The sequence below is a fragment of the Sander vitreus genome, chromosome 12 (assembly GCF_031162955.1).
Source record: "Sander vitreus isolate 19-12246 chromosome 12, sanVit1, whole genome shotgun sequence".
In the NCBI taxonomy this organism is placed as follows: Eukaryota; Metazoa; Chordata; class Actinopteri; order Perciformes; family Percidae; genus Sander; species Sander vitreus.
The window spans coordinates 27,019,836-27,045,631 of record NC_135866.1 but is presented as its reverse complement, the minus strand read 5'-3'; the positions used below and the strand labels follow the sequence as shown (position 1 = coordinate 27,045,631).

At 41.0% G+C, this 25,796-nt stretch overlaps 2 protein-coding genes across 6 annotated transcripts in view; both read right to left on the bottom strand.

Annotated features, from left to right (window-relative positions):
* LOC144527091 (uncharacterized) overlaps positions 1–25,796 on the bottom strand; it is a 34,414-nt gene continuing 8,618 nt past the window's right edge. Inside the window, exons 1-12 of one of the 5 annotated variants that reach the window (XM_078264961.1) lie at positions 24,808–25,002; positions 22,331–22,492; positions 21,060–21,104; positions 19,261–19,329; positions 9,283–9,372; positions 8,544–8,624; positions 7,925–8,010; positions 7,552–7,623; positions 5,876–6,857; positions 5,441–5,527; positions 5,288–5,317; positions 1–3,755 (exon numbers count right to left, since the gene is read on the bottom strand). In XM_078264961.1, coding sequence (XP_078121087.1) covers positions 3,748–3,755; positions 5,288–5,317; positions 5,441–5,527; positions 5,876–6,857; positions 7,552–7,623; positions 7,925–8,010; positions 8,544–8,624; positions 9,283–9,372; positions 19,261–19,329; positions 21,060–21,104; positions 22,331–22,492; positions 24,808–24,892 — 1,797 coding nt within the window. In that variant the 5' untranslated portion in view covers positions 24,893–25,002 and the 3' untranslated portion in view covers positions 1–3,747. Of the gene's footprint in view, positions 3,756–5,287; positions 5,321–5,440; positions 5,528–5,875; positions 6,858–7,551; positions 7,624–7,924; positions 8,011–8,543; positions 8,625–9,282; positions 9,373–19,260; positions 19,330–21,059; positions 21,105–22,330; positions 22,493–24,807; positions 25,003–25,796 lie in introns of those variants that run through there. The other 4 variants (XM_078264960.1, XM_078264962.1, XM_078264964.1 and 1 more) reach the window with 4 other exon arrangements.
* Positions 9,904–14,602, bottom strand: asph (aspartate beta-hydroxylase). The gene has a single exon (XM_078264966.1). The coding sequence runs from the start codon at positions 12,043–12,045 to the stop codon at positions 11,503–11,505; it is 543 nt and encodes a 180-aa protein (XP_078121092.1). The 5' UTR covers positions 12,046–14,602; the 3' UTR covers positions 9,904–11,502.

Below are 25,796 nucleotides of genomic sequence, written 5' to 3'. Positions count from 1 at the left end.
TGTTGTCCCAAACCTTTTATTGCAGCAACAGATCATTTACAGAAAACTGTGACACTTCAAATCTCCACAATCCATCATTAATTCACAATAATTTACATGGTCAGCATCTACAGGACAGTATTCGATCTGCAGACAACACCGAGGCAAAGAGATGGCTAGTCTTAAACCAACAGCTTTATTTCCTCTGCACAGTAATTATGCGTTTTCCAGCAACTGACACCCCCAGTGTCTGGGAGCAAAGCTGTCCATGTGAGCACAAGCCTTTCCAACGTGACCACGATTTCTGATCAATGATCGGTAACGAAAAAGATGCAAATCTGTTTCACCGGGTTGCTCTGCAGTTTTATTTTATTGCCCTTCCCTATTGTTTTGTTGGAGAATAAAAAGTTGTCCTGAAGTAGCACAGTCCCTTAAAACATGGCTGTCACAAACCGCTTATGGCTTTGTAAAAACCTTTTAAAGCATTTTCAGAAAATTACATTTTTTTTATTTTTTTTATTATTATTTCTCCAAGTCCTTTTTAAAAATGTTCCTTTTAAAAATCTAGAAGCTCTCTCTTGGTAAAGACTGTAATCTTCAATGGTAAAAAGGTTCTAGAGTTCACATTGATTTACAAAATGTGAGGGAGTAGAAAAGACCAGCTAGTGGACAAGACATCCTACAAAAACGACTACTACACACCATAAAAACAATATGCCAGGACTAGAAACACCAAAAGTTAGAAAAAAAAAAAAAAAGGTATGTTTTACTTGGTCTCTCTTCTTCCACTAAGAGTAGTGTTGTAATTCATCTTAAATCATCAGATCTACATATTGTTTATTGTCAGTATCACAACAGAAATGAGTTCTCCACAGTGCTGCACCCATTGTCCTAAAACTACTGTAGGGCATTTTCACGCCTTGTTTAGTTCGGTTGAATCAAACCCTGGAGCATTTACCCCCCTCGGTGTGGTTGGTTTGGGCAGGTGTGAACCGGTCTTGGTTCGGTTACAAACGCTGCTTTGCAATCTGCGACGCGGCAGAGCGTGCAAACTGTAAAAGCTTGCAAAGTTTCTCTCGGAGAAATAGACTCGCCAAGCCTGGCTCCGCCCACCTACGTACTTCCGCTCAATTTTCATTTTCCTTCAGTACGTTGCCTGGGTTTGCGGTATATTCTTGGGTTTTCTCTGGCCAAATCTTTACCGGTCCAATCAGCGAACAGAGGGAGTGGCTGAGAACGATGATGTGTGCTAGTTTGAGTTGTAGTTCCGTAACGGTGGCGGAGATGCGAGCGAATCCATTCGGTCCGTTGTGGCAACGCTGCCGAATATCCAGAAGTTAAAGCCCTAGCAAGAACAATCTTTGCTGAGTTGTGTTGGTGGCCATGATGTTGTGGCCCTCCTCCCCACGGGGTTTGGGAAAAGTTTGGTTTTCCCGCTCGCTCCGTTAGTGGTGAAGGAGATGGCTAAGGCGAACGCTAGCGATGCTAAGCCGACGTCACAACCAAACGTTAGCGATTGGTTATGGCAGATCCAGAGTGGCTCTGGGCAGATCCAACAGTTTTAAACTTCAGAGTACCCGCCTTCAAGGAAGTTAACACGTCAATGGAGAGTGGCCAGACTCTCTGTATAAATGAAATGTACCAGAGTCTGGTAGGACCAGGCTAAAGCTCGCCGTCACGTCACTCGCATCTCAGTGGTCAAACTAAACGGCGCTAAAGTTGGAGACAGACACCGGCAGAGCTGAACGAAGTCTCAGAGACCAGAGCAGGCGTAGTGAAGCAGGCGTAGTGAAGTCGCTAGCGAAAGAGTGTATTTTAATGAATACATGGAGATGCGAGAACTATGCCCCTAGTTCAGAACACAGGACCTTCTTCCTGTATTTACTTTCTTGCTCCCACCCCCAGACACATCTGACACGTAGGCCGAGTAAAACGTTCTCGCACGGTTTTTCTCTGTGTGAAATGAAACCGAACCAAAAAAGGGAAACGCTCCAAGTTTACAAACTCATCAACTGATTCGGACCAGAGCTAAACAAACTATTAGGTGTGAGAACGCCCTTAGTGTCACAGTTCTATCTCTTGTAATACAACAGGGACACCAAAGGATGTTCACCTGCAGGTTCAAAACTAAATACATAAAGCTCTCAATAGGCCTTCTTAATCCTTAAACTTTAGTTATGTGATGGAATGGTTTGTAAGATGATGTTACCATGGATCAATGATAAAAAAAAAAAAAAAACACCACACATCAAGACTGATTCTGATTTCACAAAGGAAAAGGGAACAGTGACTAAAGAAATGTCACCAAGTCTCCCTTTTGGAATGAAACACACGCCACTGATGATAGAAACAAAAAATCTTGTTCATTAAACTGGTTGGCAGTCAGCTAGTTATGGCCGACATCCACAGGAACATGATGCCTGATCTGTGAGCCACAGATAACTCCTCTTTTACACTGACGCTACCACTAAAGAAAGTGGAATCAGCCTGACAGCCAGATCCATTTGAAAAAAAAAAAAAAGAATCTTTACACCACAGTGTGACAGCTTTGCACCGTCCATGATGTCCTCATTTACGTCACAGTTTAAAACTTAAAGAGCTGAAGTTTAAAGTTATAACTTCATATTAGACTTTAAGATCGTCTGGTCAGATGATCTAGGGAATCATATCTGAAAATGGAACACAAACTAAAACAAAAAACAGCTAGGCATCTACAGAACACAAACACACGGAGGTAAAGTTAGCTAGAGAACAAACGAGAAGAAAGAAAAAAGTTAAACAACAAAACTCCTTGAAACCACATCACGACTTCTACTGCTCACAGAAAGTATTGGTGAGTAAAAGACTTGTCAACATACAAGAACACGCTCATCACTGAATACATCGAAGGAACACATCCGCGCACACACACTTTCGCTGAATTCACATGCTAGCATACGGCTCATCCTGGAGTTGACACATATACTGAGTGGTAAATTAACTGGCTGGGTGAGGAGGGGGGGGGGAGGTAGGTTACGGACATCACGACAGCTTTGCATAGAATCTACAACACTGAGCAGAACTAACAAGCTGAATGGAGATGGGCTTCTAAATTCTGAACTTAAGAGGGGCAGAAAATAACATTTTGTTTGGATTTAAATGACTTAATTTAAAATAATATATTGTGTTACCTCCGTCAAGCTGATTTTCTTTTTTAATCAGGAGGGAAAGGCCCAGAGTGGAGAAAGTCTGCAGTCTAAGTCTTCGAACGCAGACCGATTTCAAACTGTCCGACGACGTCTCGGCTATCAACTTTGGTCTCAGTTTACTTAACAGGATTCAGCTCCAGGAAGCCAAACTATCACAGAGACTTCAAAATAAAAGCTCCAGAGCGGTTTAACGTTACAGACTCCGGTAGACTGGCTGGAAGGAGAACACAGCTTTCACATGGCCAGTCCCACAGAAATCAATCACCCTGAACAAAAATGGAAATGGGTGCTTTAAGAACGGTGATTGAAAGAAAAACGAGAAGGGTAGAAACAGGGAGTACCATATTAGTAAACAAGTTAGCCATTATCTCACATTTACACCAAAAGAAAAAAATTGAAAAAGGAAGGTGGGAAAACAGAAGGGGGGGGGGGCAGATGGGGAGAGAGTGTTGTCACTCAACAACAACTCAATTGTTTCTCTGGAGGTGGAGGGGTGCATCATCGCTCTGAGCACGCTCAGATGGTGCTGATGCAAGGTCAGTGGGTCCCTGCTCCGTCACCACGACGACCGCGGCTGCCTTTACGTTTCTATGGAAAGCACAAACGGGATGTTGAGTCTACACGCATTCATTTGATTCATGGATGGATTATATTATCTGGATACCAGATCCCAAAATGGTGAGTATTCAGTTCAGAGTTCCTCGCCTGGAGCACGCGTCAAAAAGGCTTCTCACGGATGGGATCAGGCAACATAGCTCTTCATCTTCATTTAAATCTCTCCTCAAAATACATTATTTTAGAATTGCATTTTCTTAAATTGTTTTTATTTTGTGCTTCTACTGCATTTGTTCTTTTTAACTTAATTTGGTTTTATATTATTTGTATTTTATAATTCTATGTCTTTTGTGATGCACTGTGCAACTGGCTTTAAAAAGGTGCACTATGAGTTCCTGCATTGTCTCAACTCGCAGGCATCTCTCCTTGATCCGCTAGCTGCCTGTCTCCTGAACACACTGTGAAAAAGCCCGGTCTCAGGAGACAACACAGGGGTCGTAAACGTCAAACAAACACTAGAGGCACAGGCTGTGCACCAAAATATAACAAACCACGTTCCAGCCAATCACCGACAAGATGGTTGGGGGAGGGGGTGGGGGTTAGCGACAGTCAGTTTTGGCGTTTTTCCATTACATGGTACCTGCTCGACTCATCTCTAATCGCCTTTTTTGGTTTTCCATTATGATAAAAAGTACCTGGTACCTGCCAACAGGTACTTTTTTTTTTAGTACCACCTGCGTCGAGGTTCCAAGCGAGCTGAGCCGATACCAACAGGTATCAAACCCGCCATTTTTAAATATTTGAAATTTTGCTGCCTCCAGCTTCATTTGAAACTAAATATGTCTTCGACGGTCTGTGTGTGTGTGTGTGTGTCGCGTTAGGTCACGGCAGTTTACTGCGGCGCTGCTATGACGACCAGACACGCTCGCCTCACACATGAGGCGGTACTAAATCTGCAATGGAAAAAGGAGGACGGGGCACCGCGGTCAAGTAGAGTAGAGCTGGTAGCTAGCAGTGGAAAAACACCATTAGTCATGACAGTTACGGAAACATGAGGGGAGGGGCGAGCTTGCTCCGTTTGGTTTTGAATTTACTTGGAACGTCAACAGAAGTAACGTCATGCAGGAACGCATAGTGCACCTTTAAAAATGCTATATAAATACAGCTATTATTATTATTATTATTATTACAGATCTTATTCACAAGTCTAATAAAAACTAATTTTAGGGATCAGAAAGGTTTCTCAAGCTTCTGGGTGTACTTCCGTGATATGCGGCCCGCTGATTATGCGCAGCAGTGTTCCTCCCGCTGGCCACTGATCATCAAATACCGTTCATCGTCAATTTTCAAGCAAATATACCAAAAACATTTTCTTGTTTTAGCTTCCCAAAATTTGAGGATTTGCTGCTTTTACTCGGTTTAGAACATTTTAAAATGAATATTTTTAAGTTGGTCAATTAATAAAGGATGAACAGTTAATTGAGAAAATAATCAGAAGTATTCTCAGGTCATATTTCTTACAGGTCAACATTATGAGCATGACGTTAAATGGAAACCATGTTTACCTGTGGGCTCATCCTGAATCTGTTCCTCCGCTGCTGCAAAGAGAAACACAAACACACAAGTAAAACCACAAGATCTTAAAAATACTTGAATGCTATCCCCTCAAAAAGCTTTGTCCCCTTTACATTGCATCTATCCCGTGTGTGTGTGTCTACCTTCTTCTGCTGCATCCTCTGCTGCATCCTCTACTGCATCCTCTACTGCATCCTCTGCTTCGTCTGCTACTTCTTCCGTCTCTGTTACTGTGGATTAAAAACACATCATACCATGAACTAACTGTATGCTCCCAAAAACAGAATCCGTTAAAACATTCATTCAGCACAGGTACAACACTGACAAAAAATAAGTCAGCCTTGGATCATCAGCTCTACTACTTTACACAATTTGACTTGACTTTCAATTTAAATGAAAATAAATAAATAAAATAATTAAATGGCAGAAGGGCATTGCGCAACAGTTTAAGTTTCTCCCAAGTTTTTTTTAGAAGCGCAGTTTAACGAGTTGTACCTGAAGAAAGGTATCTACTATCTTGAAAGCTCCAAATACAACTGGATTACCTCGTCTTTTTACTTTTATGCTTTCCTCTTTACCTGGTACCGTTTGCTCCTCCACTACGACTTCTTCTGGAGTTGCCTGTGTCTCTACAGCCTCCTCCACTGCCTCTTCTGAGAGAGCTGCCTCCTCCTCTTCAGCAGCCTCCTCCTCTGCAGCTTCTTCTGAAGGTGGTGCTTCCTCTTCTACAGCCTCCTCCACTGCTTCTTCTGAGGGAGCTGCCTCCTCCTCTTCAGCAGCCTCCTCCACTGCCTCTTCTGAGGGAGCTGCTTCCTCTTCTGTAGCCTCCTCCACTGCCTCTTCTGAGGGAGCTGCTTCCTCTTCTACAGGCTCCTCCACTGCCTCTTCTGAAAGATATGCTTCCTCTTCTTGTGCCAACTCCTCAGCAGCCTCTTCTGAAGGTGCTGCCTCCTCCTCTTCCGCATCCTCCTCCACAGATTCTTCTGTTGGAGCTGCCTCCTCTTCAGCAGGTTCCTCTGAAGGTGCAGCCTCCAATTCAGCGGGCTCCTCAACAGCTTCTTCTGTAGGAGCAGCTTCCTCTACAGTATAAGCATCTGATGCCACCTCTTCAGCAGCAATCTCCTCCACTGCAGCAGGCTCTTCCACGGCCTCGTCGGCAGCCTCCTCGACTTCCTCCAATGCATCCTCCACCTCTGCTAAAATGTCCTCCGCAGTCTCCTCGTCTTCCTCCACTGCAACCTCCACCTCCGCTACAAATTCCTCCACTGCCTCGTCAGCAGCCTCCTCGGTCTCCTCCACTGCAGCAAGCTCTTCCACGGCCTCGTCGGCAGCCTCCTCAACTTCCTCCAATGCATCCTCCACCTCTGCTAAAATGTCCTCCGCAGTCTCCTCGTCTTCCTCCACTGCAACCTCCACCTCCGCTACAAATTCCTCCGCGGCCTCGTCGGCAGCCTCCTCCTCCTCCACAGCCTGCTCTGTTGCTGTTTCCTCTTCAGCTGCTGTCTCCTCTTCAGACTGGTCTGCTATCATCTCTGCAACCTCCTCAACTGGAACTGGAAACTGCAAAAGGTTAGAAAAAGATACAGCTATTCACATTTTTACTAGCCATTAAAAAAAACATGTACGGATAAGTGTTTTCCTGAAGTTACGTGGTCAGAAAGTCGCCCACTTACACATAACACTTCATTAATTATGAAGGTCTAACTGCCAGAAAAGTTTGAAATGAATAAATATACCAGCAGTAGTCGCGAGACAGTGTGCACGTGCTATGTGGTCAAGTAGCATGGAAATCCTCAGAAACACAAAAGACAGCAGCTAATAAAAAAAATAAAATAATAAAAAAACTCATTACCAGCAGGGGGTGCAAGTTTGACATTTTAGCAGCTATTATTTGAGTGTAGGAAGCAGTGTTGACATCTGCAGGTCTACATTACTGCTGCTGTACTTTCCTTTCTTATGGATGGCACAGGTAGGCATTACAACTGGAGAACAGTTCAAAAAGGGGCTTCACACTCAAAACAAATGGAGGAACTTAAGCAGCTTGTATGGAAAACCCTGTAGAACGACTAGGAAATTGGAAAGGAAAGATTGTGGAAATCTCTTTTTGTATCCTGCAGGCAAGATTCGAGACCTTTCTACCACCTCCATCTCAGCACCCACGAAGATGGAGAGAATTCAGTTTGAAACTGGTATGCAGTTACAATGCAGGGGGTGGCAGTAGCAAGGACATTGCTTCTTTTAATAAACCAAATACCTCCTCCACAGGGGCATCCTCTTCCACAGTAGGAGGCTCCTCCTCCAGCACCTCTGGATCCTCCTCAATCACCTAAAAATGTATCCACCGCCCAAATGTCATCAACAGGTTCAAACTTGTATTTGTGCAAGTAATTAAAGTATACAGTTAACATACTACATAATAGTGTAACAGTTGTGATTCCCTGAAGGAATACTTGTTTCACTATTTAACTATTAATCTTCTTGAGTACATTTGATTTAACAAGTTCAAATTCCAGCAGAGATGTTTTCATGAAAAGGATCGAGATTGAAGGAGCATTCAAAAATGGCTGTCTGCAATTGGAGCCTGTTTCACTGATGGTTTTATAATAATCAACCTGGCCTGTACCAACCTCAGGAGTCTCCACGGGCTCTGGCTCGGGCTCTGGCTCGGGCTCTGGTTCGGGCTCTGGCTCAGCTGCTACCTCAGGTTCGGGCTCTAGAAGGAGGAGCAGACCGTTGTACAGATTCTCTCCCTCTCTCAAACACACACACACCACAGCTTGGCAATGTCACAGTATATTGTGCAGGGTCCATCCTGCAGGAGGCAGTTCACGCCAAGTCTTGTACTGCAGAAGTCCTGTTGGTGTCAGTTTGTGACATCTTTAACGTGCGAGTCAAACCGGCCCAAAATTAGCATACTTTTAAATGACCTACTGACACCTACCACACCTGGACTTATGCAACATCAAGGCACTCCAAATAACTCAAATGTGTGGAGAAGCAAATTGCAATGTTCATTCAGCCCCAAAACACTGCAAGATGTGTCTGACACTTTAAATATCCAGTGCTGCCGGACAACGCAGGTTTTCATATTGAACAATAAGTGGGTCTTAAATGCACAGGGAATATCCTAGCTGTACTGTAGTGAAACAAGACATTTCTCTGCTTTTATTAACAGTCTGTCTGCATTGATGAAGGACATTTGTCCACCACTCACATAAGGACATGCACACACAGACAATCATGTACCTGGTGCAGGTGCAGAAGTGTCCTCTGCTACAGCAGCTTCAATCACATCTTCCACAGGCTCAGGCTCAGGCTCAATAACAGCTGAGGAGAGGGGGGTGGGGGTGGGGGTAATGTTAAATGAATATTTGCAAGAATGAATGGGCAGTGACATTTCTTGGGAATGCAAAAAAAGTTTCCATTTTAAAATTCAAAAAGCACTTTCTTCTGGCCAAGCAGATTATTAAAATAAGCAGTTCAACTTTGAAGACTCCTCCGTATGCTACATAGTCCAGGGGTCTTCAACGTTTTTAGGCCAAGGTCCCCTTAGTTGAAAGAGAGACGCAGCTGGGTCCCCGTACTACATATATTGTAAAAAACTGAGCTGCATATTAAACTGGGTGAGTGGTATTTATACATCATGCGTTATTGTTAAACATGGTACACGTGGAAGGCACCGCGTTTCACATAATGTACATTTAAATAGGGTCGCAGACCCCCTATCCACTGCCAAACATGACCTACTAGCATAATCTTTCCATAAATAATGTGAACAATATCCTACATTCATTCATTGCAGCTACATGACACAGGAGCAGAATAAGCTGTGGCTTCAGCTTTGTGCCATTTAATTTTGTGTTTTAATCTGGTTTACATTTTTCTAATTAAAACAAACATTGTCAACTTGTCCAACCTTAGCCAAAATGACCTAGAACTTGTCCGACATGTAGAACTGAAAACACGTATAATACACGTGTGGTACCTTCTGGTGTAGGTTCAGCGTCAGGAGTCTCCACTGGGGCAGCGGCTTCTTCTTTACGGGAAGTGACGACAACAGCCTTCTCTTTCAGTCCTACATGAGATGAATGCACATGTTGCTTGCAGGAAACATATGTATGTGTACATTATAGACAAAGGATATATATGTGTTTGTGTGTGAGTGTACACCGGGTCCTTGATGATATTAAAATGATTTCATATCATATTTAATGACTGGGGTTTTAAATATGCCGGATTTGTGGATGTCATACACACGTACTGTATGAAGATCCAATACATAAAAATAATTTAGCTGGTATTGCTGACAGTGGGGCATGTAGGTTATGTATTGTACATGAACAGGACCTTGTAAGTAAAAATGTCTGCAGCAAAAAAGGTTATAAAACATTATATCATAATATTCACACGAATGAGCATTTCCTATCAAACCATCTCAAAAAAAGGCATGGGGTTTCTTTTGCCGACTGACTGAAATGTTATCTCATGAATAAAATATTGTCATTTTATCATTCTATGATTTGGCTTAAGCTGACAAATGTGTTGCATTTCCACAAAAAGTAGTCTAGTGGAACCACAGAAGACTTTCAATTAAGAAAAGAGGCACTTACAGGGACCCAGAAACTTTATTGACAAAAGAAATCCACATATGACAGTGGAACACAAATCTCCCTTAATTTAGAAAAAAGAAAAGTTACATGATCAGAAATTTCTAGCAGTGGAGAAATTGGTGGAATAGATACACCATTTTCTATGATCAAAAACACTACATCACACATGAAATCAACACGTTTAGAGAATCTTTCAGTGCTTGTTCCGACCCCTGTGATTTTAATCCTATTCTTTTCCATTACTCCCATCTTCCCCATTCATGCCAGTTTTTCCTGACCCTTTAACTTAAAGTACAGATTGCGAAGAAAAAAAATCAGCTTGTACCAACATCAATAACAGTGATTCCCAACTGGCAGTTCACAATCCAAAGTGTAGCAAATTGTCAGCACAGCACTCAGTGCTTGGTGGTGTGTGCGCACAACGCAACCTTGGCTTTTAATTGGCTGCCAATGGAAAACAGGCAACCATTACTGTAGAGCCCTGAGCTAGCTGGTTAGCTTCAGACCAGGATCAAAAGTAATTACGAGACAAAATGTACTAAAACTTAACAAGCCTGTCTAGCTAGAAAATGAATTACTTTTTTGTTTAACCTTTTCAGCAAAGCAACTGTTCTGTGCTAGAATACCCTTTAATTGTGTTGGGTTAAAAGCCCCAACTGCATTTTAATACTTTGAAGTATAGTGCCGTTTCGATACCAGAGTTTTGGTACAGATACCAAAAACAACATTTATAACAAATTCATTTTTCCCTTCATTTGACAAGATGCCAAACTTCTATTCTGTCCTGTTGAATGATGTCTAAACACAAGCTAAAACAGCCTAAAGTTGGCAAAAGTGTGATCAAAATCAGGAATTGGAAAAATTGTAATAGATTCATAATCTTGTTATTATTCTGACTCGACATTTGATTGCATCGCCGCCCTTAGGGTCCAAAAATAAACAAACCGTCACCCAGTCGCCAAATGTGAGTAAATTTACTCTTTGGCGAGTTAATTATGGAGACAACCCGCCACTCTGGCCAGTAGAAAAGATTTGTCGTGTGTAGAATGCGACTGCATCATCGACTTGTCATCAAACAGCGCAATTTTTGGTTACAGTACACGAGGTAGGCAGACTTGTTGCTTCCATACAGCCAGTTGAAACAAAATCTGCTTGCTATGTGGAGATTTATTGCGTGAGTGATTCCCTGAACACTGTGAAACTCAGGCCAAAGAGTGTTACTCTGAACTTATTACTGTTAATTATACCATAATGTTTATATTCTCAAACTTCTAAGTGATCTTTCTTGCACTTAACATTAATACCACTGAGTACACCAATTCAAATGTGTTACACTTTAGTGTTGAAACAATTTAATTAATATTTCTGCATACAGTTAATGTAACTAGAGTAATGCACACTTCTATAATTTTGATTGAGAATTGCATACGAGACCAATAGTAATAATGGCAATGCAATAGTTAAAAGCATAGCTGATATCATTTTTAATCATTTCATCTACCAGCCACCTTGGCCCTTGATTTGAAAAAGTTAATTTTGAATGATGAAATGGCCAACACTGGCTGGATCAAAACATTCCTCTAAAACATCTTACTTCATTTCCTGCCTCTGTCAGATTTCTCAGCTTTGTTTCGCTTTTTTCCTTTGGCAGACTCTTTCCCTCTCCCCTTGTCTTCCTCCTGTGCCTTCTTTCCCATTCCATCCACCTTTTTCTCTGACTTCTCCTCTTTCTCCATTCCTTTCTTAGATTTCATCTCCCCTTCTTTCTCCTCCTTGCTCTCCTCTCTCTCTTCCTTTTTCTCATCCAGTTGTTTTGCTTCTTCCTTCCTTAGTTTTTCCAGAGCCTTTTCCATCTCTTCTTTTTCTATCTTCTCCTCTTCCTCTTGCAGCCTGGTGGCCACTCTTTCCTTCACTCTGGCCATTATTTCCTTCCTCCCTAGCTCCAGCTCCTTGTCCTCCTCCTCTTTGGCCAGGAGCTGTCTGACCTCAGCCAGAGCTAGCTTGGCCAGCTTCTTGGCCTCCACACGTTCGTGGATGATGGCCAGCTGCTGCTTTAGAGCCTCCCGGAGCTTCAAGCCCACATCTCTGGTTGGAGAGGTTTCTGGGATGGATGAGCAACAACACAGTTTGCGTTTCATGTCTCGTTATAGGACGAAGACCATGCTCAAATTCACTCGGTTATTGGACATCACCACACATCAGACGGGCATGTGCATGTCTGAGGATAAATTAAAACCATAGACCAGTTCCATGCCATTTTTTTTATCACTTTAAATCACTGCAAACCAACCCCCTCTTCTGTGCTGGGCAGAGCACCAGCAGCTCTCCTGCTGATACATCTGCAACCGCCAACAAGCACAGTAAGATCCATCTTGACTACCAGAGAGGAAATACTCCTGGCTCTACAAGCCCGATATTGTAAGTAAGGTTAGGTGCAAAATAAACATTATCACTGGGAAATAAAATATATGTCTTTTAACATTTGTTCAGCTCCAAATATTCTGTAATATTGTTAATAATTGGATTAGCAGCCCCCTCAAAGCAGTCAATCTAGAAGAAACACTGAAACAAGTCATTCCTAAAATAAACCTAGCGGCGATCCGACACCCAGTTGGATCCAAGATCACAGCGAGTTGTGAGTAGTTGAAACTTCATCCATTAGTCTAGCTCACACTGTAACACAGCACAGCTTCATGCAAGAGCCTGCATAACGATACCTTTCTTAGCTCCTCTCCTGGCTGCATCTCCAGGTTTTTCATCTGACGTCGCACACAAACAAGACAAGAGTTACAACACTGGGCTCTTTCACAGTTATACCTTTGTTGTTGTTGTTGTTGTTGTTGTTACACACCATAAAGTGATCAGGCCATTAACACAACGGTTTATCATTCCTACTGTCTATTAGATTATCAGTACTTTATGCACAAGCCATGTACACAGCTCCATACTATCAAGTCCGCTAATAATGCTGCATGAAGCTAATCTCAGCCTCAAGCAAGCTGAAGCAAACCACATTAACTTTTTGCAGCAGAAGGGCACGGTTGCTAAAAAATGAAACTTGACTAGGAACTTGGCTATATTTCAATGAGGGATAAGCTGTGCAACACAAATAGCATTATCCCGGACACAATTTAGCCAGAGTAAATATAAATAGTCCAAAAGATGTCTTCATTGTAAACTAGCACCATATGTAGGAAATGCTGTTGGAGACCTTTCATCCTCAAACACTATTTGTACTACTATTGCAATGGCTGAGGAAAGAGCTATGGAATTTTACAATTACACCATAGCAGAAAATTGAAATAACCATAAAAAAGGGTGAATATGGCCACTAACAGCTCAGTAGTAACTAATATTCATATGTGAGATGCTTCATAACCTAACTGTGTCCAAGAACTGGGTGGGAGGATAATTGTCTGAATCCAAAAAGTGGCTGGAAACTGAGGCAGGAGGAGTCAATGTTCTTTTCTGTCCCAGTAACCCAGTAATGTAGCTCACTCTCCAATCTGCTTAGCTAATGTTAATATGAACACAAACAAACCTATAGGATGACAAAAGGAAAAATAACCATACAATGAGCTTATAGAAATGAAATCTTATTTGCATCAGCTCAGTAAAAAGCAACAAAAAAATAGCCTTAAAATCGAAGTGGTTGGAAAGGTTTTACACTGGCCCAACCCTAGCTTCAATACCACCACGTACACTCATTCTTCTAAGAAGCCAAAGCTGGAGTCACTCCACCCCAGAACAGGAAGGGCCCGTTCCAAAAAATCCGGTGCATCCACGCATTCATAACAGCCATTAAGTTCAGTGCAAACCTGTTGACACAGAAACACACACACCCTCTGTCACATGCACTAGACACTACACCTGCCGTTGGCATCGGCCATCTAAACCTGTAGCAACGATTAGTAGATTCAAGCGTACTGAATCAAACAGGTCTTTTCTCTGTATCACCTGACTCAGCCCTCTGCAACTCTTTACACATCACACCTTCCTACTGCAGTGCCCTCCTCTCTCAACTCATTCTACCATAGTCCCAAACCTGTAGGATTTAAAAAGAAGTTGGCTTCATGGCTGACAATTACTGTAGGTGTGAGACCATTTTAAAAGCATACATTTTGACTCATTAATGTTATCAAGTAGCCTTCCCTAATATGACAAATGTAATGGAACTGAGCAATGGTAAATGTTAACACCAGTGCTTTTCCTTCTATGGCATATAAAAATGTGTGAAGCAAAAAGATCTATACAGTTAAATACACTGCCAACAAACAATCTGAAGCTTGATTCCTTTAGAATACACAAGAACCTGAAGCATTAGATGCATCAACTTCGCTCAATATATACTGATGGATTACAAAAGGCAATCCTTCAAACTTTCAGTGCCATTTATAAAAGTTCAAGACCCCATTTTCACCTGGTATTAACGTGCAATCTGTGACATCATCTGGATATTGACATCTAATCATGGGGCTTTGCTTTTTCACCTGGCATATAAAGTGTTCCCTATATCTTGAGTTTGCCTGCATTGTTATTTGATCTCAACATGCAAATTAGGCAGGTGGACTTGTCAAACATGGCGCTGTGGTTTGTTGCCAAGGTCTGCAAGGTGAGGCCCACATCACAGATTAAGACAGCTGAAGGCATTTGTAGGCTAGAAGTGACTGAATGGAATTTGTGTTAAAATATTTCCAAAAATGTTTCTTGCTGAAAGACTCTCCTCGTTTGACTTTAATTGTATCCATAATGAAAGTGAATGGGGGAAAATAACAGATCATGAAACAAAAATCTTTCTAATGAATACATTTGTTTGAGGTCCTTTTGTTATTCACACCTACAATTAACAGATTTTTATCTAGATGGTGATCAGAAAACACAAATTATAAAACTTGGGAGTGATAAACTTGAGTTAAATCTCTAATCCGCCTTCACCCCGGTGCAGTGATGTTATGTATCAGATCAGTCCAATCACTGCAGCATCCAATCAATAACTGATATCCAAAAAGGGGGCTTGTAGACCAGCAAGACTTCCGTGAAGGCTCCTCTTGTGCATCCTCGCTCAAAGATCCCTCGTCAATCCTTGATCCTCTCTCCTCAGAGCAAAAATAAGAGCTTTGAGCCTTCAAGCTGGCGGACCAGAACGACTTTTAGTTCACGCAAGGATCGAGGAAATATCAAAATTAGAGACGGAGATGTACCCAAAGACAAAACCAAGCTCCTTAAACTTAAGGTTTAAAATGAGTACAAATGTAGTCCCAGAGTAAATGTTGAAGATAAAGTTTTATGGCATGCAGCAATAAGAAGAAATGTCAGAGAAGAGCCAACCGAGCAGCTGTCCAAGTGCAAATTATCCTTTGTTATACAAGTTTGTGCAGAACCTAATGGTAATAGATTCTAAAATAAACATTTCAGAGGACTTCTAAAAGTGTTCCTGAGTATTCTGTCCATATCCCAGCACAGAATCAACATCATAGAAAACAAGATTCCGCTGATACAAGAATGGAGCTCGTTTGTCGAGTTTGACAATATTTTGGGATTCCAGTTGGTGAAACCTCGGGTGGGTGGGGCCTTCAACACAAGTTTAGACCGGAGATATTTATACCCAAAGCTACTGGATCGTTTAAGTTACCAAAACCCGCAAAATTTTGCGCAACACTGTAGCATGGGCTGTTGGATGTTGAGGCCTTCAGTCGAAAACAAGTGTATTAAGAGGATAATTGGGCTGCTGAAGTTGGCCAGAGGCTATTGGTTATGGAGGCCAACTATGACGATCTTTTGCCCCTGATTTCCATCATCATCCGCTCCTCTTTTTCCGAACCTTCCCTCATCCTCCTCCTCCTCGTCCTCCTCCTCCTGTGCCTCCACGAGTCCTCCTGAGACACTGCGTTCGTCCTCCTCCAGGGGCTCCAGGGGGTTTATCAGACCGTACAGGAAAGTGAAGAAACCGTTTAACCAATCAGAGCTGCCCTCCTCCACTTCTTCTAACCAATCCAGAATCTCGGATTCACCCTGACCATCGCCCTCACTGGTCAGGCCTACGCAAACAAGAGGGGAGGTGGGGGGGGGCATGGGTGGATGGAAGATAAAGTTTGGGAGTGCAACATGTGGAAGTGAGAAGGGAAGATGGTGGGGGAAAAAAAACTAATAAAAAAGGCAGGAAGAGAGAAAGGTGAAATCAAATGGAGAGAAGCGATGTAATGAAAGAATAAAAGATGATTAAGAGCAGAGGAGGAATGAGGAGGGAAGAAACAAGGAGAAGGTAAGAGAAGTTTTAAGCGTATGTTAGGCAGCGAGGGAACTACTAAGGCTTTATCATAAGCAGCTGGAGTCTGGCTGTCTACACATGATCAACAAAATCACCTTGTGCCAGCTTGAGCCACGATTTTAAACTTCTGGTTTATAAAATCATATAATAACTAATCAGTTTTGAGCTGAGCTCTGTGCACTGACTCTGCGCCTAAAAATTAGTTCAGCTCACAATCCTTATCATGTGGAGACAGCCTTAGAATCATAGACAAGAGTTAAATACAGAAAAATGAGAACTGAAGCTTGATTTATTATGGTGGAGGACAAGAATTTGGGAGCAGACAGAAAGCCAGTGGGACAAAGAGTATTCTGATAATACTTTCACGAAAAAAAAAGGTGTTATTGTAAACTACTAAGTGTGTTGAAAATGTTTCAATGATAAATCATGTTGCACTGCACAGTTGAATTTTTTTTTCAGCCATTAAAGTGTGTTTTAATACGCATAGCTCCTGGGGTTCTATAAAAAATAAAAATCTTACTCTATAATAATACCACACGAATTTCATTAATTCTTATTTATATTCAAATTATATTTAAATATTTAAACCCTCAAATTCAGTCCATTTCTAATATTTACTCCACTACTCAAGCATGTGGTTGTTAGACGTGACACTAGAGGGATTTCCAATATTAAACCTAAAAGGGGCAACTACGTCGTGGTGCATTGCAGGCACACTCATTATCAACCACCAGAACAGAGCAACAAACACAAATCAACAGAGATCCCTGTAATATAATATTATCTAACAAATGTATTGAAGCGGCTGTGTTTTAAAGGCTAACTGAATTACACACTCCCAACTTGAAGAGCAAAATGGTAAGCATTCTGAATATTGCAAAAAAGCATTGCGTTTCCTGTAGAATCACATTTAGTACAAGTGTCCATCCAAAGATTCAGACAAGAACAAATAGTCTGCTTTTGATCCTCACTAGCCTCCATGTAAAAAACACGTTAACAAGGACAAACTGTAACTTGTGATTCTCATCCCCGTCAGTCTCATTTCAGAGCCAGAGAAAGGCAACCACTTTACTGGGCACAACATATTAAGAGGTACAAAACAATGTTCAGGTTCTTTGAGATTCTACGCAGGGCAAATTGTCATGCCAAGTTCAAAATGTTGACTCTTCTGTTGCAATTAAGCCATTTGCATACAGCTGTGGTCCAACATGTCAAAACTAGAGTAACACCATTCAGTATGTTTGGGAGTTAAATAAACAAGATGGAATAAAATAATTGAAGCTGATCCTGCATAAACCATGCAACATGCAGCGGACATCAAATGGGCAATACCAGAAAAACTACACTTTCCTATCAAGCTCCAGCTGTCTTGAATGCTTTGAGCATCACATAGAAATGTTCCAAAAACGATACCGCTACAACATAGCGGGTATCATCTTAACAATATCAAAACAGGAGAAAAAAAAACACAACATTTCTATAGAAGAGTGGCACAGTTAAGAGAACTGTTGCTTTTAAGTTGTTTTAATATTATTATAATTAAAAAGGTAAATCAAGGGCGCCCAGATAGCTCAGTTGGTAGAGTGGGCGCCCATATATAGGGGTTTACTTCTCGACGCAGCGGGCCCGGGTTGGACTGCGGCCCTTTGCTGCATGTCATTTCCCCCTCTCTCTCCCTTTTCATTCTGTTGTCCTATCATAAATACTGAAAATGCCCCCAAAAAAAAAGAGAAAGTTAAATCAAACCAACCCCTGATCCTGATGAATGTCATCCTTTAATAACTGGTCATAACACACCATTGGTTCGTTATAGCCCTACTATGAAGCACTCAAGATTGGGGGAAAAGATAAATTCTAAGATGCATCGCGATTCTCTCTTGAAAGATCATGTCTCAATGCAGAAAAAAAAAAAAAAAAAAATCACTCGGAAATGTTATTCCCAATATTTCAACATTACGATTGCCTGTAACTGCAGCTGAACCAATTGGATGGTCGGCGACTGTGGCTTAGTTGGTAGATCGGTCGCCTACCAATGGGAAGGTCGGTGGTTCGATCCCTGGCCCTGCAGTTCCATGTCGAGTGTCCTTGGGCAAGACACTGAACCCAGAATTGCTCCCGATGCCATCGGAGTGTAAATGTGTGTGAATGTTTATCTGATGAGCAGGTGGCACCTTGTACGGCAGCAGCGGCCACAGTGTATGAATGTGTGTGAATGGTTCCTGTACTATGTAAAAGTGTTTTGAGTGGTTGTTAAGACTAGAAAAGCGCTGTATAAATACAGTCCATTTACAATGAAGCGTAACAGACGTAAACGTGCGTCACGTGTACGTTCCTTAAAGCTGAACTAATTGGATGGTGAAACTTAATGGACATAAACATGTGCGTCGTGCTTATGTTCTAAGCTAGTTTTCGTGAGGATGGCTAAAAGCATGAGCAACCAATTTATTATTTGTCAATAAGGGCAGCTTTTTATGTTCTCTAGTTATTCAGAGTTAATTACTTACAAGGATGCTGCTACAGGCACACTTTCGGCGTTTCCTTATATGCATACAGCAGCACAGCTAAATGATCAGCGTTGCCGCTACATCAAAATCTCCACAATCGCAATCAACTCACTGGCTCTACTTTAAGCAGCCAAAGTCGGGGACGAGCGAGGATAATCGATTAATGTGGGGACATTAAAATAGTTTATTTTGTATTACAAGCTAGTTAAGAAAACACAGACATTCACATAAGGTCATAAGTGTTTGGGGAGCTCAGCTTTTCTGCCGTTTTCATTGAGATTGTCTCTATGGTAACAGTCAGCTGTACAATTGTCAGTCATGCAAAATAAACCCAAATTGCCATTTAATGTAATTAACAAACACAAAACACTATCAGTGGCCTGCAGAAATGCTCAAACTCAAAACAAAATCAGTTCTGACTGCATCATGACTGGGAAATCATGTACCTAGTCCCAAGTAATGCAGTGAAGATTTTCAGATGTTTGCCACAATAGACATATAGATTCCCTTTGTTTTCCTTTTTGCAAGACACTGATAGTAAACACTAAAATTAGTTGTAAATTAGAGATAAATCAACTTGCCTAGCAGAACTTTAGCATCCTCGACATCAAAATCACCATCGCCGTCTGTATCATATGCCACCAGTTTACCTAGAGCAGTAACAAACACACATTTAGACTTCTTGTTTGTTATCACAGGAACTACACTGAAGCATTGACATTCGTACATTTACATGCATCATTAGCCACAGACAGACACTTAAAGACATGCACCAAGCTTATGTCTCTCATCATAGTTAGCAGTTAGCATGAGCAAAAGGATTCTTCATAAAAACAAATTCATTTTGTGTCTCTCTGCCAAGGTTACAAATCGGCTAAAAGCTTGGTGAATTCCTTTAAATGTAAGGGAATATGGGATACGGTGGGTAATGGAAATGGCAACCGTTTTAGCTAGGATGTCTATTACCAAACCGAAAAACAATATTTGGCGTTTGTTTTATAGACAATAACGAACACTTGGAGGAGCCATTCAACTTGTGTCCTAGGTTTAGGTAGTATCAAAGCTGCTGGGTTTGTGTCTGCCATCTACAGAGTAATGGCGTTTTTCCATTAAATGGTACCTGCTCGACTCGCCCTCGCCTTTTTTGCTTTTCCATTATGAAAAAAAAGGTTGTTTTTTTTTTAGTCGAGGTTCAAAGCGAGCTGAGGTGATACCAAAAGGTGACGTGAAAACCTGCAGACTACCGACTGGTCGGAGAGAATCGTCATTCATCACTGCGTCATCATTGCTAGCGACAGGCGGGGATGTCCTGAACAAACCTGCCATTTTTAAATAGTTTAGCCAGCTGTGTTTTTTTTTTTTTTTTGCCTCCTTTTGAAACAAAACGTCTTCTGGCAAACAGCCACATGCCGAGAATCAAAAACAACAGCGTCGCTATGACGACCAGCCACGCTCGCCTCACGCATGAGGCGGAACTAAATCTGCAATGGAAAAAGGACGGGGCACCGCGGCTGAGCCGAGTAGAGCTGGTACTAGCAGTGGGTAAGCGCCATAACATAACCACAGAGAACGGGATGGCCATGAGGTTAGACAGAAGCCATGAATCTAAAACCAGCTGAGACAACGGAGGAACGGTCTGTTACAAATCAATGCAGTAGAGTCGTCACACAGTCCAGCTGAACAGCACTTAATTTAACAAGGAGGCTGTTATGACATTTTTACATTACTTGATTATATTTTTGAATTCTATCCTTGATCGATATCTTTAAATGTCTCTACTTTTTCTGTCTGATATATTACAAAAAGAAGATGAAGACCATGTAAGACAACAAGTATTCTATTTCAAACTTTTCAATTTGTGACAATATTTGGGAGTGGATTTATGGGATTCTTCTAAGCTTTATGAAACAGAACATTGATTTTTGTCTTTCTAAATACTAAAAATGCAGTAAGCATGTTGTTAATATCTCATTTTGATTGTAAGAAACTTTGTATTTACCTTTTTTCTACCTTTAGTTAATGGCTCTATTAAAACTTTGTCATAACATGAAGGTTAGACGTATGTACCAAAAAAGTGGCCAAAATGTTGTCTCTTCATTGGGTCACAAGTAGTGCACAATGTACATGTTGAGAAATCACATGTTTGTCCGAAGGGGTTAGTTTATAAATACACTGACCCTTCTTAAACACAACTGAATGACCTGTGTGCAGCATACTTTACTACAAACCCATTCATGGTAGTTGATTGTTTTAGATTCAGGGCTCTGAGAAGAGTGGGTAAGAGAGTGACGAAAATATCTTGAGTACACAACAACAACACCACAAGACAGCCATTACTGTTAATACAGGATGTAAGAGAAATATGCCTTGTGATTTTTACCTTGCAAGGCCTCAGACAGGTTAATTTGTATGCCCTTAGCCTTGTCTGCATGCAAACACAAAACATACATATTGGAGCAAAAGGCAGATTAAGAAAGACAGAAGAGATTCATAGTTCAAGCATAAATAATTGAGTAATACACAGACAAGAATGTTCAACAATAATCATTAAGGGTGCAGTTTACTGTGGTCAAAGATAACACAGACATGCATCTGACAGTACAAATCATTAAAGAAGATAGATTTAAAGGGGTATTCGCAGTATAAATCGGTCCACGGGGGTAAAAAAAATAAATAAATCAGAAATCAATACAGCATAGTATCGCAACATTTTCCGTAGCAACACCATATCGATACCTGGACACCAAGTATCAATCTTTCATTATATGACTTGCACATGAGAACTTAATGTTTTGGTACTAAAATAATAAAGAAACTGCTTTCTAAGTCCACTAGATTGTGCAGTTGAGTTTGTTTTCTTCTAGTGAGAAATGTATCTTTTTAGATAAAAACGGTCCTTTGAGGACATAATTTGATGTTGAAAAAAAAGGTAATAATCGCAGAATATCACAATGGGTTTGAAGTCACAATAATATCGTATCGTGACAAGCATTGTGGGGCCTCTGGTGAGTCCCAGCCGTCGTCCACATGCTACAGACCAACGAGATGTGTTTTTCAGGAAGTGGCAGCGTCAGAAATGTAACCATTAGGGCTGGGTATTGCCATTGATTCAATCCTGATTCACAAGATCTTGATTTGATTAGTGTTCCGACTCAATCTCAATTAGGTTAGGGAAATTTCTGTCACAAAACCAATTTTATATTAGGATATAAAAAAAATTAAAAATAAAGATTCTCAGAATTTCTGTTGTAAAATTGTCCAAGCAAGAAGCAACCCTCAAATATCTTTTATAATGCAACAGGTTAATGTTTACATTAACAGTTGACCCCCAAAGAGTTTGTTTAAAGTACTTTTACTTATACATCCATGGTGAAAAGGCACATATTAAAAGATTGAATCAATGTCAGATCACATAAACAAAGATCAATTTTAATCAAAATAATCGATTATTTTAACCAAGCCCTAGTAACCATCTTAACAAAAAACACTTTACAATAAAAAAAAAGTGGACAAAAGTGATGTTCTATAAGCTCTGCAGTTTATATGCTCAAATTATTAATTAAAATGAAGTGACGTTCACTTCATTTGACTCAATAATCTGCAACCATTTTGATTAATTTAAAATGTATTTGTGTTGCAACAAGTACTTACCAACGACTCCCTGATAGTCGACCAGGTCGAAGTAAACCACGGCTACAGATGTCCAGACACCCAGCAGGGCCAGCACAATGAACCAGGTGAAGAAGCTGCCGCTGCTGGACCCAGAGTCTGCCTTCTTCCCATTCTTATTGGCTGATTGGGCTTTATTAACATCTGCAACCCAAAGACAGTATATGATGTCATGTTCACACTTGACAGGTTTCCTTGGAGGCATCTTTTTCCACACTCTAAAGTCATGCTGTACATTTAAATAATGATGTAAAGTCTATAAAAGAACAGCAAAGACCAATCACAGCAAATGCAATGCATCACTCAACCACATTGTTTGTTGCATAACCAGCAATTTTGTCAATGGTTGGACTTTGAGAAGGTGGCAGCCAATGTTACAGTTTCATCACATACCTTAGTAAGGAACAAAGTAATACCAATTATTCCAACCCCCATGCACTTTAAAACCTAATAAACCTCTTCAACTGTGGGATATCAAGTCCACCTTTTGACAACAGTACATACACTGACTGCACAATTGAAACCATACTACTTAGTTGTGACTTTGTTCTGGGAGTATAATTGTATATGAATTCATCCTGAAGCATTTAGTAAGGAATGTTCAGTACACTCTTCGGAAGGCTAATATCAACTGTAATTAACACAGGTGGAACATAAACAAAGGTGTGAGTTTCATCTGGACAGCTTTTACGGAACAGTTGTCTTTAAGTCTAACCTTTTAGTCTGGTTAACCGCCAGATGTAGAGCTATTACAGTTAATGTCAGTATTGCGAATGCAAATTAAAAACCAGAGCTCAAGAGTCTACCAAGTCATTAACATGCGTCGTTTTTGATTTCCCAGAAAGAATAAACAAAATCTGACATTATGGACTTGAAGTAATGTATATCTTAAGAAACACAAACACACATGTTAACACAATGTGTGTGTGTGTGTGTGTGTGTGTGTGTGTGTCATGATACGTTCCCATTAAGATAGTATGAAATGTTATATTTTTTTTACACTACAATCTGGGCCAATCTGCTAGGAATCATGTCATCTGCAGTATCTGCACTAATCCCTCAGAACTGGCTCCGTGGAAATGAGCCAGGAGATGGAAACAGAGAAAAAGATTATCCAAGAAGCTATTCCATGGGTGCCAACAACCCACAATGCATGATGGGCTGAATAGTGGCAGAGAGAATGAACAGGTGTTGAAGTATGTTACATGGTGCCATGTCAAACTCAGACACACACTCAAAGAGCACAGTTCAAAGTACTCACATAGAAAGCTGTATATTAAAATATACAGTCGAACGCTCAATCTGCACAGACAGAGAGAGTGTTACCTCTGAACAAACATTTATCATTACAAAATCCATTGACACCCTAGCTTGAGCTTTAAAGTCAATATATTGAGATCAAAGTTTGAGTGAGAGACTTTTCTAGATCAATTGTACAGCTCAAAATACACTGAAGAAATGTAATTACCCCCACGCCTCTAAAAGTCTCCAATATTTATAAGAATCCCCGTTTGCCGAGTCAGCTGAGGATATCAATATCAGCTTTGTTTCTGCACTTCTATTGCAGAGATTTGTCTGTTCAGTGGTCAGCCTAGTTTAGCACAAATACTGAAGCTTCTGGAAGGTATGTTGCATTAAAAAAAATTTATCTAAAAGTGGACATGAATGTGGGTCAAAGATACTATGACCAGCTGGAAGCATGAGGAATGTATTACAGGTATTATTTGAAGTTAAAATACTTAAATGACCTGGCTCTCCAAACTTAGGAATCTTTTAAAAACAACCATGTTGTTTACATATTCCCATCAAAATATTATAACACTATCAGGCCAATACTGGCTGAAACAGCTACACTGGAATTTGAATTCCTATTTAAGTTTTGTCCAATTTGTTGCTGCATTTAAAATGTTTACACTTGAAGAATTTCCTGTTAATTTTAAAGATGTTCCAGGTTGATGGTGCCAATTTATATCTATGCATTTGTTCCATGTTGTATGTTCAAGCCAAGCCTGATGTTGCCTTTCACATAAATGAATGATTCCAGTTACTGCAACACAGTGGGTCATACAGCTTATTAATTAAACAGCAGTATTGGATGTGTACTCGGTATCGGTGGAGCCCAGTCAGATCGGTGTATCCCTAATATAGCGTGTTCACAGTTTAGTGTTAGTTTTTGCACTACTGAGACAACACCCACCAAGCTAACAAGACAGAAAACAAATACACCAGATCGTGGCTCCAGGACAAGGGGAAAAAAAAAAAAAAAACCTTTTGAAAATGGGAGCTCAAGACACTATACCTGCTTTCAGTCCTGCAAGATGTCAACTTTTTTGCTCAATTCCTCACTTAATCCTTTACCCTGCAACCAAACAAGCAGGCCCAACCGATGACCTCCACACTCCCTCCTTTGTCCTTCTCAGCTATCTCGTCAGTAGCCATTGAACGTAGGCTTTCCTCACCTTGCATTTCCCCAGCTATCACCGTGGGGATTGCTGTGACAACAGGAGTTGTGACGGACTCGACCGGGGTCGCTGGATCACCCATCCCTGCCAAGTGACGGCCTGGCTTGCCAACTAACCAAATAACAGGTTAACTGGCCACAAAGAAAGCCTACAGTCCGAGCTAAGGGGGAAGGGTATCTCTGCCTCCTGGTCTTGCCTCCTCTCAGTCTCTTTCTGTCCCTCCCCTCTTTCTCTACTGGCTTTCTACTCTTGCTCATATGTCAGTTCTCCTTGCTCTCTGTCATTTTTTTCTGAGCCTGATATGGCTCTGGAGGTCAAACACAGCTATATATAGTGTTGTTAGACCAGCTGGGCCTGACACACAGACAGAGGGAACAACAGGCTGACTGCACTGACAGCTTGAAAGGCCCGCCCGCTCTCATCTTCCTGATCTGAAAGATTTTACAGTCAAATTTAAGTACATTTACATAACAAATAGAAGTCCACTTTGTTACCCTGTGTGTCACCAACGGAGACAACAAAAACAGGGTTCCACCTTCATTTTGCATTTGAACAAATATCAGCATGATAAGAACTACCTAAAATGACAATAAAAACCCATCTTTTTGGGAAAAAAATATTTGACAGGGGTTGATGCAAAGACTGTATAAGTGAAGCAAAAACATCTGGATCGCCCCCTGGTGGCTGGATGCAGTATAGGTCACAGCCCCTCTGGGTCAAAAAAATAAATAATCTAAGTACAAATACATTTTTCCCAAAAATGTTGTCATTTTCAGTAGTTCTTATCACACTGATTTGTTTAAGTGTTAATTTTTATGACGTTTGGTTTTTATTGGTCATTTGATGCTATAAAAACCGGGTGAAAAGTATGATTGACAGCTGTGATTGACTCGCGATTGGTCGTGTTGGCAGGACTTTGATACTGCAGCTCCACCACCCGATCACTACAGTGCAGAGATTGGCTCCAAAATTACAAGATAACGGCC

Excerpts from the sequence above, each read along its gene's own strand:
- asph (XM_078264966.1), bottom strand. The coding sequence starts at position 12,045 with ATGAAACGCAAACTGTGTTGTTGCTCATCCATCCCAGAAACCTCTCCA.